Genomic DNA, 15,564 nt, shown 5'->3' on the forward strand with positions numbered 1-15,564 from the left:
AAGGAAAAGTACAGTTAAAGCACATCCCAGTTTATTTGGGTTGAACTCCTGGCAGATTAAGACTGAAGATTCTTCAAAGAGTTCATTACATCTTTGCCCTCCTTAAGCAAAGGTTATCACAAAGCTGCCTGTTTGAGTGAGTTATGACTACTGGGTGGTCACTCGTGCCTGTGATATTACTTATTACATGCTCAGTGATAAATTTAAGTAGGTAGTTAAGAAGGAGAAATCTCTACCAAGACCTAAAAATAGTAAAGCTTCATTTACAGGGAGAAAATAATGAGCTCAATGTATACAAGTGCTGAGCAAGCAGATGGAATATTAAAAAAATCAGTATTCACATCAAAATTAAAAATTTAAACTTAATCTTTCTAAAAATTAGGACTTGCAGCATAAAACAGGCCTTAAAGATTTTTTTTTTTATCTAGACCTCATTAATGCTCATATTCTTCATCCTAACAGCTAATGCTGTCAGCATTTATTGATTCAGGCTTCTAATAATTACATCATCTTTCCAGTATGTCAGAGAAAGTCAAGGTGATTGTGATGCCATATGACTGGAGTATGACTCTAGTGTCACAAAATATTTGTGTCAGTCATTTATCCAGAAACAGACATATAGCAAATCTCAAGAGTTTTAGAGAAACAAAATACTGACTTTATTAGTAACCTGCTGTGTAAAATGTTTCATCACTTTCTGCAATGCTGCCAAAATCGTGTTGTCACGTAACTGTTTAAATACCTTCAGCCAAATAAACTAGAACTCAATGAGGGCACTTTGACCAATGTCACATCTTCCACGTCTTTTCAACATGCAGCTATTTAATTTGATGTTATCTGAAGAAAACATTCTCAAACAGCTGAAAAGCATCTTTACTTTTGTGCAGTGAGGTTGGATATTGTACTTGTGTATCTCATGGATTACTCCTGAAGGTTTGCTTCCTTTGAGCATTCAATCAGCTCAAGGTCTGGCTTATGAAAAGACAACTGCTTTGTTTACAAACTGCACTGATTTTAGTAATTACATTATTTTTCCTGAGGGTTGAAATTAGGCAATTACAGTATATTGATTCATTTGATAAATATAAAAAAAAAATCCTGGTTTAAAGCTTTTAATATCTTGAAGTTATAGTTTTGAACTAAAACGCATGTTTTTCTTTTCATAAGACAGTAGATCCAGTAGGTCACCAAAAATAATTAAACTGAAGCAGTAAATAAACTAATAAAATATAAACACACATATTTTGTTAAAGAAATTAAAAATCATCAGTCTTTCTCCTTCTCTTTCAATAACTTTGTATAATAAGGTGCAAAGTCATGCCTGGACTGACATGATCACCCTTGAATAATGGATTTCATTCAGTAATAAAATCCAACAGAGCAGAACTGAGGAACAGCCCTACCCCAAGGAGTAAGGACTTCACTTGAAGGACTGCACTTTTTCTTCCTGGGGATTCTGCAGCAAGGATGACTGGACTGAAATAACTTTAGGACCAACCTGGGCTCCTGTGAGGTGGTATTCACATATGAACAAGTGCCTTTAGTAATTTCGTAATTTTCATCTCAATCTGGCCTCATATTTTCTAACCTCTGCAGTGTACTGCAATAAGTAAAAACCTCTTTTTTTTGCTGTGGCACAGGCTGTGAGCATGACCTTGTGCCCATGGACAGGCATAATCCCTTCTTCCCTCCATCTACCAACACTGCCAGTGAGAGCAGTGCAGAGAGTCCCTGCCCTTCCCTCTGTACACCAAGCAGGCATGGAGGCAGCCTGCTTCCCTTGCATCGTGAGCAGCATGGGTTTGGTAGCTGCCTTCTCTAGATCTTGTATTTTAGCATCTGATAAAGATGTAACCATATCAATCATTCCCTGTGAACAGCAATTCACTTTCATTGGTATATGCTTAAAATTTGATTATTCATTTTACAAGATCTGGAGCAGAATTTTCTTGTGAATCATCTCTGGAAGCACGCAAATGAAGATCAGTCACAACACTGGTAACAGACAAGCAAACAGTGAAATCAACTGGTAGGACAGGTGATGATCAGGATCTTAACAGAGGGCTCTTGAGCTCCATTTTCCTGTAAGCCGGAATTTTCACCACATATAATCAACTCCACTCCGAAATATAACAAATTGGCAGATATGGGGGAAGCAGTCTGATCACAACATTTGTTTGTCATAATATGCCAGAAATTAGTTTACAAACTTGTCTTCAAAATTACAATAATAACCGTTTCCCAATATCCTTTCACATTTGCAAGAGTCTTCAATGCATCTTAATTGATGAAGTCCAAGAGCCCGGTAATTTCAGCTTGAATATGCGATCTCATCCTGATAAACACAAACGCAGGGAAAATAATAGGCCTGGCAGAATGGGAAAGTTGGGGAGAGAGGGCTGCGGCTGACTGTCGCAGCACAACACATGACAATCAGGCGTCGCAGAAACAGGCACAGGACGAGGAGCGATGCAAACAGGCATATTGGCAGTGTGAAGTTCATTCAGCCATTGGAACATTTGCTTAATATATTCTTGAGGCATACACACACAGAATGTAATTTTAAGATGGTCCTAGATTTCTAGATTATGGCCTTTTTTTTCCCCTGCTTTATTAAAGACACTTCTCTGTTACTACAAATTACCATGTGACTTCAGCCTGTCAATCCAGCTGCATGTAGCTCTCAAAGCATAATGTCAACGTCTTGTAGAGGGGAAAGTATTTTGTTATTGTTGTTGCAATCAATTAAGACTTAATTTGGTTTTCCTTGAATTTTATGCACTATTATCCATATTATAATAGCAGTCATGAACAGTCAAAGATTGGGTTTTATTGTGCCAGCATGTCTGTGCAGAATAGTTAAGAAGAAAGTCCTTGGTTTAGAGATCTTACTCTAACTGGTGAACAAATAAGACAAATGTTATTATTAAGAAAATAAAATCATAATAAATAAAATAGAACTGAATAAAAGAGTAATACATTGACATTTCTCTAAACAGTGCCAATCAGGAATGATTTGCCCATAAAAAATAAGATGGATTTTAAGGTAACATTTCAGTCAGAGCAAGCAGCTCAGTAAACTTCCACACATTTCCCCACGCACAGAGTACATGGCAGAGAATTAGGGGAAGAGGTATATGTCTCACCTCCTGGATGCTCCTGTCAGTGCCTCCTGGGACAGCAGAGTTGGCAGTTCACAGCCTTCAACTCTACAAGTATTTTAATTGCTAATCTATGATGCAAGAAAATGGCCAGGCCAACTCAATATATTATCTGGTTGCCCTCCATATCCTTCTCTTTCCACTGCTTTTTGCCTGCCTAGTTTTTGCTGAATTCAGAGCCATATAAGATAATTTGTGTGTATCTGGTATAGGAGGTTCTAGCAGTTATGTTGGGGATCCTCATCTGCCTCTCAGTCACAGCAGAATTTAGGTAGAAGATGTAAAGGTCCCCACACCAGGTCACCTACAAGCATATGATGTAGCTTTGCACTTTTGGGGTTACTCCTGAGAGAAGGCAAGCTGATTGATCCCCGAGATTCAGAGGCCCAAAGGGCACCTACACTGGTGTGTAGCTGTGATTTAAGTGTTGGGAAAACAGTGCAGGGTCCTTAATGACCCAGTTAGGTCCTGCACTCTGCAAGGAGCTGTGCCTCTGTGCAGGGATGGAGGAGCCCTGAGGAAGAACCAGGTCAATGCGATGCCTTGGGAAGCCCAGGGTACTGAGAGCTGCACAGGGCAGCTGGGCTCTACCCTTGTCCATGCCCAGAAGCTCTAAAAAGGATTCAATTGCACCAAAGTTTCCCACATGGTCTATCTCATGTTCCATGTGCCAACCTGGACATGTAGGGACTGATATGTTGAAGGGCGGAGCATGCTCAGTGCACACTGGAATTAACAGTAGGTTTTTTTGACATATCAATTGATATGCAGTGATGAGCATCGCCAAAAGTCACCCCACAGCCATCTTAAAGTGGGTACCAAACTTGTGGGATACTTCTGATGTTAATTGTTTGGTTTTTTTTAATTTACAGTTGGTAAAACGGAGATAATGCCACAAGCACCACTCTATATGATTTAACAAAAAATAAAAAATTGAATATGCTGGTTGACAGCATTCAAAGTACACCAGTTGAACACGATATTGGAAATTAGGATGAAAAAAAGGAAAGTGAGGAACAAATACATAGCTATATATATGGGAGTGTGTGTATATATTTATATAAATATTGTTTTCCATTATTAAAATTACCTACAACTGCACACTTCAAAAAGCATTACTTACTACTTTCAATGAGTATTAGTATAGATAAAAATCACCAGCTTGTCACAATGAATATTTTAATCCCTTAATATATTCTTAATGAAATCCATACCTCACTGGGATCAGAATCTTCTCAGAGGTATGAGGTGGCAAAAAACCTAATCTGATCACTTCATAAAGTTTTACATCAGTTTTTTACTAAACACATTTCATTAAAAATTAAAAACGCAATAAAAAATCATATTAAATTCAACGATGCTATAACTTTTCCCCATACCATTTTCCAACCACACAGGGGAGAGAAAGAGATGTATGTAAGACCCGAAAAAACATCACTACTGAATAAATGTGCTTGCTAAATTAGACCAAAATTGGCCTCAATACATCAATTAGCCATTGGTTTTGGCTATATAAAACTGTCTTTAAAGGCACCTTTTTGCTTAAAAACTCCAGGGGCCTTTTTAAACAGCTGCACTAGAAAATGTTCCTCTGCGTCTCCAGTGCAGTGACCACCTCTCATCTCTTCTGCAAAGCATTTAGTGTTGCCTGTAGTGTTAAGCACCCATCAGTACTCATTCAAAACTAACAAATAAAAGCAATTTTACATGTGCCACACTTCTAAAGAGGAGCTACAGGTATATTTGAAAGGTTAAAAGCTTGAGTTATTTTACTGTCATCTCCGTAATGCTCCAAAGACATTTACAATAAACTATGGAGCAGACACCATCACTCACTTTTATGTATGCTAAATTGTGAAATAACTCAGGGCTCCTCACCAGATTAGGTTAAATTGGATTCTGATGTCCAAGAGATGCTGCTGCCGTGGCAGAGGAGGCAGGGCAAACCTGACAGGTACAAGAGGACTTGCAAAAATTAGTGAAAGTGTTCAGGCTGATGAGACTAGTCTCAAACTAGGCCAGTTTAGGTATTTTCTGTATAGGCTCCCTCTCTGACTAACTTGTTCCCCCAAACTTGGGGCATTGCTGTCTGCCTTACCCAGTTACGTGTCAGGAATTTTCCTCCTCAGCAGCTAAAATAGTTGGGGACACAGTTCCTTGTTGGGTAAGCATGAGTAATTACTGCCTACACCATGATAATGAAAAGATGTTGTGTTAATAATGCTGAAACCCTTTCCATAAGGCACATATGACAGTCAACCACTTGCAGAAATGGTCGACTCCTGGATGTAAAGACATTTAAGTAGTTATTAAACATTGTGACACATGAACTTTACAAGTTTTATCATTATGGTTTCGTTACATACCATTTGCAGGAAGGAGTATCTTAAAACTAAACTCAAATGTAAACTTTCTTGACCAATGTCAGTTTGGCACCAACTCACCATTTAATTGACTGTTAACAAAATCTCCAAGATATGACTGCTGTACAGATACTTTATCTTCCTGTTAATTGGTAATTATGCATTGGCAGGAAAAACACTGTTTCTTTCCAATTACTCCAGAACTCAGTGATTATTTAAACTTTGCTAATTAGCAGCGGAGGGCTGGTACATCTTCTGGGCAAATTGTATTTGATAATCCCTATTAAAATATACATGGCAGTAGTTGACTTGTAACAAACACCAAAAAAAAGTGGCAGTTCAAAGGGTATTAGATACAGCACAAGGCAAATGGGGGCCTATTAAAATTTCCCCAACTGTTCTAATGAGAATGCCGAGGGTCATTTCTTCCTAGTTTACCATCTGTTTGGTTTCTGGCAAATATCTCCAGTGCGAAGGGAAGGTCCTGCAGCCCATTTGGCTTGTCACAAAGTAAACCAGGGATCTATAGCAATTTCAGTAAGTCACAAAACTGCACTTCAAGAGCGGTAGCATGTGCATAGTTGAAAACTTTTTTTTAAGAGCTGGCATTTACCAATTATTCCTTACTTTTTAAAGCTCTGAACAAGCACAGAGAGGCAAAGACTGAGCAGTAGGGACCAATTTTATAGGCTCATCTAATAAGAAAAATCCAACAGTTGGCCTTTTTCCATCTCACAATGTTAGTGGGGGATATTTTCCTTTATCTGTCAAAATCTGAAAGCAAAACATCACCCCAGAACCATCAGTGTTTAAGCATAAACTGATGCCAAAACCAAGTGTCTGAAGGCTCAAAAACACACGCCCCATCCAGGAGCAGCAGGAGCCTTTGGTTCCTTCAACACTCGGTGCAGATCAATGCACCAGCAGAGGCGGGGAGCATGACCAGAGTGCTTTTTGCAGTACCTTCTTGGAGAGGACACTGTGGGTGCCCTTCAGCCATGCCTCTGCCCTTCCTCCTCTTGGGCTGAAACCAGCAGCATCACCAATGACACCCACCTACAGTCTGCTTGTGACCTATGAGCCAAAGGGAGATATGGCACCAGGAAACTGCTTTTTTTCCTTTTCCTCAATTCCCAACTCATACAGAGCTGGATCAAAAAAGATCCTTTATCTATAAATTGAAAGGGGTTTTGGTTTCGGTCTGGTATGCAAACACATACATAAGCAAAATACCAAGCAGAGGATTATGTAAAGGCTGCCTTAATCCTGTAAAAAAACAATAGAATAATTTAAAAGGAAAAGAGTATAAGATAAAATGTAATGTCAAGAAAATTATTTCTGGTGATTGCTCTTCCCAGGATTTTCTCTAGGAAATTTATTATTCACCATATTTTAAGGAATATTTGTAACTATTCCAGTTTTTTAAAAATCCCAGAGACTCAATGTTTTACTGACAGTAAACATTGTGCATTGGTGTGATCACCTTCACAGTACAGAAACAAAGAACTGCAAAAGATGAAAGATGGCAAGATGGTCTTTCATGTTGTATTTTTTTGCTTTCTAGCAGATACAATTCTCCTGCTCAGGCACTAAGACGTTTCCAGGTAACATCACTCTTATGTCTTCTTATAAAGTAGCCCACAGAGCTAAACAAAACCTAAAAATGACCAGCAGTTTATGCCCTTGCTGTAGAAAGGAGAGATCTGTTTTAAGAGATAGTACATCACAAGTTGTATAAACACAGAAACTAAAGTAAAAGGTTTCTTTAATTCAATCAGGCCTGTGGCAATACTTTCCAGTGTAATGAGAGCTTTGAACCCACTGTCTCTACCATAATAGAGCCTATGGACTTTCAAAGGACCTTTTCAATTTAGGTTGAAAGGTTAATACATATGCAAATACTATCATGAAATTATTTGTTTATTCCACTTTTATTAAAAGCTAAACATCACTCTAGCAATTATTATTTTGCATCAAATAAGTTTTTTGGTGCTTATCTATAAAGGCTTACATTTTCCACCGTAGTTTGTAAGAAACTAATTACACCAAACTTAAATTTTAAATTATTTTTCATATGTGCAAGATGTGAATATCTGCTGGGAAGCCAGAAAGCTTTGGGAAGAACCTGAACGCGTGGAGATGCAGTGTGATTGGCAGGTCAAAGCCAAGCTTTGATGTGCGCAGCCCAGCACGTCTGTCAGCCAGAACTATCCCATGTAATGAGACAGATTCAGGTCCTCAGCACACAGCGCTCCTTATCGCTGCTGAGAGATTACGCTGTAATCTTCTCCTTTAATTGCAGAAATGATATTGCGTTCCTTGCTCCCCAGTGCACATGGCTTTGGATGAGCTGAGCTGTACTTTCCTACTTATCCCAAGTTACAGAACAGTACCCCTACCACCTACCAAACCCATTTAACTTTAATCTCATTTGCAAACCATCATTCCTATCAAACTCACCACTGCCTTTATAACTTTCTAACATGTCTTTCTAGTACTTCTGTCTCCCACTTTCCTCATATATATTCAGAAGAAGCCAAGCAGTGAGAGCCCCTAAATGACCATAGGTACATCCTGGCTGTATGGGAGTGCAGTCCTGGTGGGCTGATAAAGCCCAGCAAATGACCAGCAGATGGCCCAAGCTATCGAAAAGAGGTCAATAAGGACCCTCAGAGTCAAAAGCAGAAGAAGGAAAGGACACATGGTGATGAAGCGATCCCAGAGGAGTCCAAAATGTGATTCCAGAGAGATGGGGTGTGCATGGCACTGAGGGATATCAGTGTGGCTTGAGGAAGGGGGAGTTGAAGACCAGGATTGCTCTTCAGCAGGCAACGCTGAAGGACGTGGAAATGAGTCCCAGATAGACATCACAGTGATCAAGATAGGAGAGTGGAAATGATACTGGAGAGATGCAACTTAGGGTATCTGTTGTACCATGGTATCTAATGAAGAAAGAAACACTATTCTTAAAACCTCAATTTAAGGATTATTTCTTTGCTAACGGATCCTCACAGCTTGCTTAGTGAGGTTACAGTATCCCAGTTACAGTTTATCCCAGTTCTAATTTTAGCTTTACAGTTTTAGTCTTACCTTTATCTGAACTCAGTTCAGCTTGGGACAAAAGATGAATATTTATGACCACTATTAAGTTTTATCCCCAAATGCTCACTCATTTCTTCCTAAAAGAGCTGTTAGACGGTTTCTCAAATAAAAATTTCAGTAAGTTTCATGTCAGTATAAACTCATAGAGGAAACCAGGAACTATTTCTTTGACCACATAAGAACGCATAACCTTTAGAATTAGCTCTGCTACCACTAACATATTTTTATCTTCTTTCTTCAAAGCTTCTTGACACGGTTAACTAGCTGTGATAACTGGCAATGATTGTGCCTCCATCAAGTGACATCCTGAACTGGGTAATTAAAAGATAATTGTAGCCTCAATACAGTAACTTACAGCACAAAAGATAGATGCATGTATGTTGGGAAGACTTCATATTATTGGGGCAGACTGGAGATTATGGTAATCTAGCATGACCTCCTGTGTGATGGAGACAAGAACATTTCAATGGTAATATTGCAAGGGGAAAAAAAATTTTCTTTCCTGCTCTGTAAGCCACCACTACCAGCCCAATTTCAGAATATTGCTATCTGCAGGTTTTAAAGGCCCAGTTTTGCCTCCCCCTGTCTAATCTATGGCAAACCACATAAATCTTTGAATTGAGGTCTCTGAACCTGACATCGTCCTCAACATTTTAAAAAAAATAATTTCCAGCAAGCTAAATCTAACCTGAACAACACTATCACTTGCTGAAAGGGAAGAGTAGCTTCCAGAGTTTCTGGAGAAAGGGCTTTATGTTTTCTTCAGAAAATGAAACTATGCCATTCCCATCTACTATTTTATTAAACAATACATTAAATGCAGTGGACACTCCTTTCTTTTGCTACTACAGATGGTAGATTTTAAAATACTGTTAATTTTTAAAACTACCAAACTGTTTTAAAAAACATATTGTTCACATGATAGATGTTTTTTGGAAGAGGCCAGCCTTTTTATCTCTCACCACACACTAGAGAAAGAAAATGGTTATGTAGTTCAAAGTCCTGGGAGCCGTCAGTACATCATTGAACATTCATATAAAATAAAGCTTAGAAGGCATTACCATTTTTCCTTCACTGTTTACTTTTTACTGTGACTGCAAAGAAACTGCATTTTAAAAACATATATGCAAGCTTAGGAGTTAGCAAAGACAAACAGCAAAATGGGATTTTTATTTAAAATGTTGCATAACTAATAGCTATAACACAACCGACCCTATAGTTTGGCTGCAGAAAGTTCAAAAGACAGGTCATAGACAGCAGCAGCTTTTCTTTGATATGGATGGGGGCATGCTCAAGATGAGCAGCAGACCTCCCTCAACCATGATGTTTGAGAATTTGTATTGATGAGCAAAATTATGTAGTTCAAACCATGTGTAACTGCTTTCACATCTCTTTGGCTTGCACATTTTCCCAGTACAAAGGTTTGGCTCTTCTTTAGGTCCACAGAATGCATGTGTCACCGGTTTAGTCATTGGTTATCTTACCAGAAACTGAATGGTCAAAGTAAAAAAATAAAGAGCTAGAATATTACCTTTGGCAAGTTAAAAAAGGTCACGTCTTTTTCCTGTCACACGTCACATATTACTTTAATATCTGTCTCAGTGAGACACCTGCTATAACAGCCTTGTTCTACAGATGAAGAAATTTAGGAACAGACATATTCAGTAAATGCACAAAGCTATTTAGGTTCTTAAAATTTTGCTTCATTTCCATTCTTAAATATTTAGATGTGATGAAACATGGCCTGTATATCTTGCTCAGTGAGTCTGCTATATAGGGCCATGATCTCTCTAATGACATGACACAAACACCTGTTTTATGACAATAACTTGCCAGTAATTTGACCACCCCAGAAACTTCACATTGACAAGTGCTTTCCTGCTCTCTTACTCCATCAGATCCTGTTCATCCTGTCAAGAGTATGATGGGAGAGGAGAAATAGCAGTACTACTCCAATTGGAGGAACACAATTCTTACAATTATTTGTAAAGATATAAAAAATGCTACCAAATATCAAACTGCAGAAGGTATAGCTGTAAGTTACTTTCACAAATTTAGAAGAGATTTTCAGAAGCGCTTGTCCTTAGCACTGGCCTGGCTGTTGCTGCTGAATGCAACAGCAGAACTTGGAATATATAATAATACTGCAAAATCTGTCATACCCCCTTTTGCTGCAATACTGGTTTTCATACATGGAAAATAATTGGTTACATGGAATACTTTGATCAGCTATCTGGTTTTAAGGAAGACAGTATTGTTAAGTGAATGGAAAAAGTAGGCTGAGAGAAGCCCACAGGAATCAGTTTTTTGGCCCAAAAACAGTTAGATGCTTTGGGCTAAACGTTTAGTTTATACTGAATGTCACACCATTTAGAAATAGCTGTTTCAACCAGTGTAGTTGCTGAGGCTTTTCTCTCTTTGAATTCAAATAATTCAGTATACCAGTACCAGGGCTGACCAAAGAAGAAGAAAGTGGAGGAAGAAATAAAAGCTGTCTAAAAGCCACCACTGTCTTATCTTATTGACTTTCACTGACTTCCATATTTTGTTGATTACTCAGTCTAAATTAACCTGTTTCAGTAATTGTGTTGCTATTGATTTTCTCTGTGCAACAAAGAATTCATTAACTTGGTTTGCAGATTATAAATTATGCTGGACTTACCAAATCCAAAAGCACTGGAACCACCAACGCTCTGGGAAGCCTGAACACTGGTAGAGGTGTAGAGCCCAGTTACCAGTAAGCCATCAAAGAAGGTACTTGTCGAAATAGTCACTGCAATGAGAGAAATGTAATTATTTATAAGCAGTACTTAAGATCCTACACACTTTCTGTGAACCGACTCTTGCACTTGAATGAGATCCCATCATTCAGTACAGCAAATTCATCTAAATTCCTCTAATATTTATGACATTTCAGTGACTTTAAATTTGCTTTCCCATGTAATTTCCCCAAACAACTTGTTCAGGGTTCAAGCTGTGTGTGCCAAGTTTCATTCTACTCCTGTACAACTTCCTCAGGGTTTACTTAAAGAAAACTGACTGGTTAAGAAGTAAATGACTGGCATTTATTGATGTTTGTCTCCGCTTCTGTTCCTAAATGAATCATAAGTATTGTACCAGTAATCTGCAGCAAGAACCAGACACAAATTGAACATTACAGGATCTGAAATGAATGTCAGAAGGGTGGTCATGGCCATCATTGCCTGGGAAGTTGCCTTTGATAGAATCACAAAACTAGACTATACACTAAAGGCACAATCAGTTAGTAAAACACAGCATTGAAATATATGGCGTGTAATTGTCACAACATTAGAATATAGCAACAGCAAGAAAATAACCAGGGTTATGGTATTGTTCTTTATAAACAGAGTGCCAAGTTATGGTTACAATGCATTATTATAGTATTATACACTGAATTATATGGGAGTCTGAGTCACTACAGATTATCTATATTTAAATAACTTACACACATATTTTTAAGAGATTCTTAAATATTAACAGTAATCACCCAAATAGCATCCACAAATAACACCAGAATCTATATATTCATTATTAGAATTGACAAATCTTGCAATATTTATTTACTTCTTCCAAACACTAAGTCTCACATTTCACTTTGGTATCTTACAGATTGCATCACCGTATACTTATCGGTTTCAGTGACATGGTTATATGCTTTTCAGTTTACTAAGTGACATGTTCAGGTTCTTCCCATTATACAAATGCAATATCTTCTGTGGCCACAATGACTTCTCTAATCCTATAGCTGTATGCAACTTCTGTTGCTTCATAAAAATGTCCTGTCCTTTTTTTTTTTTTCATATTCTAACACTAGGTTGCATACCTCTGATTTGAAAATCAGAACTAATAAATCACACAAAAAATAATTAGATAGCTTTACAATGAATTTTCTTCTTCTTCTCACCTTTATCTGTCTGATATGATCCTTTTCTGTATTATTTGTTGTAAATCTTTACTCACATTTATTTAAATGTGGATAAACTGTGTTGCAAATGTATGGCCTTCCTTCTGAAGAAGTGTCTCATGACTTGTAGACTCATACACCGAAGATACATCCTTATTTACCACACTGGTTCTGCCTTCATATTTTAAACCTTTTTTCCCTGCTCTTAACACACAGAGATCAGTGCTTGGCAGGGACTGCTGATAAACTTTGATCTCTCCCTACATCCCATTCAGCTCCCCATACTGCTCTCCCTTGCCGGGAACATGACGAGGCAGTGACTGGCCATGGAACTGAAGCACGGTACTGCCAGGTGACTGCCAGTACATTCACTGGTTATATACAGTAGGCAGTGATACAGTTGGGGTTTTTTTAATGCCTACGGTCATTCAGTGTTTCATCTGGGTTACACATTGACTTAAACTTACTATTAAATATCTAAAGAATGTTCAAAAATTGACAGTGGCTTGGTTGTTCTGAGCAGAGGAGCAATATTTTATTGTTTAATTTATTTCTCAATTCTTTATATTTATCATCATTTCTTTAATCATTCAATAGTACACTAATTAATTCCTGAATCCAACTTTCCTGCTCCCATGACTCCAAATTTCAGTGTTTTGCAATGTAATCTTCCCTCAATGCTGATGCAGGTTCAGAGCCATATGCTCAATTTTTAAGAGGCTATTTCTAAGACATATGTTAAAAGAATATCAAGAGAGACTAGATTTTTTTAAAAATAGAAGAACTATTATAGAGTGAAAAAGAAAATCAAACAACCAAACAATGAATTCTTCCTGTGTTTGATGATGCAGTGGTGAATAATGCAGAACCTTTTCTTCCCTTTGTGCTTTTAAACCAACAAAGAGGCAAAACATATGTTGAAAAAATATGCCTATACGTTATTTTTGAAGACTTGGCAAAAACAGTCAGTGAAAAGCTTTGACAGAAGGGCACCGGGCCAGTACTTTGCTGCCATTTTGTTTCCCTGTGGGGAAGCATCTTATTCTTTACTGAATAGGATATAATGCAAAATCCTACTGTGAACAGGTGACCAGTTTCTCTCTGGGAAAGAAGTGATATTTTGCAATGCCTGTATTTGATTTTGGACATATTTGTGTGATTGTCAACCCTCATTTTACATGAGCATGTAATAGGTCAATTTTTATTGTTGAAAAATTTCCAACACTGTATGGCTCCCTCATTAAGCCTCTGGGAAACCGCACAATGCCTCTAGCACATTTTTTAAAAACAGAGCACTAGGCTGTTATTATACATGTGTCATACATTTCAGAATAATTTCATAGTTCTTCAAGAGGAAAAAAATTAATCATGACATTCTCAGTGATCATTTTTTTTCTCTACCCAATGGTGAAATACATCAAATTCCCATAAAATGAAAGAAAACACACACCATGCCAAGTGTTAATGACCAAGAACCAGAAAGCTGTGCTAATGCACAGCCCAGCAACAGGACCACGATTTTACATTGAGACTAGGCTTGTTACTGAGGGCTTTCAGCTTCCCCTTCCAAGAGCAACAAGAAGATTCCTCCAAGATCCCCACTGCCAGGCTTTGTTTCTGATTTTACACTGGCTCATGCCATGTACAGCTGATGCCAAATATCCAGCACTTTAGGAGTGAGGACTGAAGCCAAGTCCCACCTGGACCTTCTAAAACATCTGGAGGGGCACACCTGCGTAGTGTACCTTGGGCTGGGCAGGCAAGTGGGGCTCTGGCACAACCCAACCACACACCCCACAGCACCCTATGGGTGACACAGCATTGAGTCACATCTACAAGAAGTCCAACCAGGCTCTGGTCCATCATCCGCAACACCCTTCCTTGGAAGGAGAATTTGGGTAAATGAAGAAGTGGTCTCTTCCTATCACTGGAGACCGCTCAGCCAGTCAAGGGGGTATGCTATACCCTGCCATGTCCCACAAAGCAGCACCCCATGATCAGCCCTCCTGGCTGCTGTTCCGGGGTGAGAGGGAAGCCTCAGCTTGACTCATCTCACCTCTCACACTAGGTATGGGAAGGGAGCTTGTGGAGACTCCATGGGAGCAGGTAGCCCATGGCAGAGGTAGGCAGGAGGCCCTTGGCTGCCTTGAAACAGCCCAGTGAGAGAGAGACTGAGAAGAACATCTTCCTGAGAAATGCAGGAGGGCTGAGCTGGGAACGACTTACTGATCAGGGAAAAGCACACTGCAAATATTAGAGGCAAAGCTGATAACAGCTACTTTAAAAGTTGCCTAACATTTCCTTCTGTTTTCAGCTCCTGAGATCTTTGCCAATTTTTACCCTCTTGGGCTTTCTGGTTTTTTTGTTTTGGGGTTTTTGTTTTTTTTCCATGATAAGTGTCTGCCTCAGACTGATTTAATTATTTAGAGAAAGAGGAATTTCAGTCAAAACACTTCATTTATGTCTGAGACAAGATCAGAGGAAAACGCTGGTGCTGTCCTTTGCTTCCAGTGGCATTTCCACTCTGAAGTGTGAGAACTGTCCTTCAAGTTTGGACATATAATATATACACACACACACACACAAAAAAAAAAAAGTAGAGTTCACACATTCTCAAAGGAGACATTTTATTTTTTAGTATCTAAGTATTTCTGGACATTCTGTCCTCATTGTTAGTGAGTGACTAACTATGAGTGCTCAGAGTTCACTGAAAAAAGTACCATGAAAAATGTTTTACTCCAAATATACTGCTTTGATGGAGCACAAGTGCTTTGTGGAAATATAATTTCTGATGATGTTTTGATCTGGGAAGTTTCTCGGTGTTTTAAAGCAGAAAGTCAAGTCTGCTGATTGAAAGAAAGGGAGAAAGAGGGATCTTTATCAAAAGTCTAACTATTCTGATAAGAAAACATAAATTCAGCAGAATCTCAATTCTTAAAAAGCTGAAAAAACATGCAAAATGTTACAAAAACTGAATTGCTCCTAACGTCTGACCAACACCTTCCCCAATAAC

General features: G+C 38.5%; 1 protein-coding gene across 1 annotated transcript in view; it reads right to left on the reverse strand.

Annotated features, from left to right (window-relative positions):
* Nucleotides 1-14,414, reverse strand: part of LOC104544637 (reelin-like) — a gene marked incomplete at its 3' end in the record, with an annotated part of 89,624 nt that extends 75,210 nt beyond the window's left edge. The window contains exons 1-2 of the mRNA XM_010189561.1: nt 14,252-14,414; nt 11,289-11,399 (exon numbers count right to left, since the gene is read on the reverse strand). Coding sequence (XP_010187863.1) covers nt 11,289-11,399; nt 14,252-14,414 — 274 coding nt within the window. The remainder of the gene's footprint in view (nt 1-11,288; nt 11,400-14,251) is intronic.
* Nucleotides 14,415-15,564: the final 1,150 nt, after the last annotated feature.

This window comes from Mesitornis unicolor, unplaced genomic scaffold (assembly GCF_000695765.1).
Source record: "Mesitornis unicolor isolate BGI_N332 unplaced genomic scaffold, ASM69576v1 scaffold12118, whole genome shotgun sequence".
NCBI lineage: Eukaryota > Metazoa > Chordata > Aves > Mesitornithiformes > Mesitornithidae > Mesitornis > Mesitornis unicolor.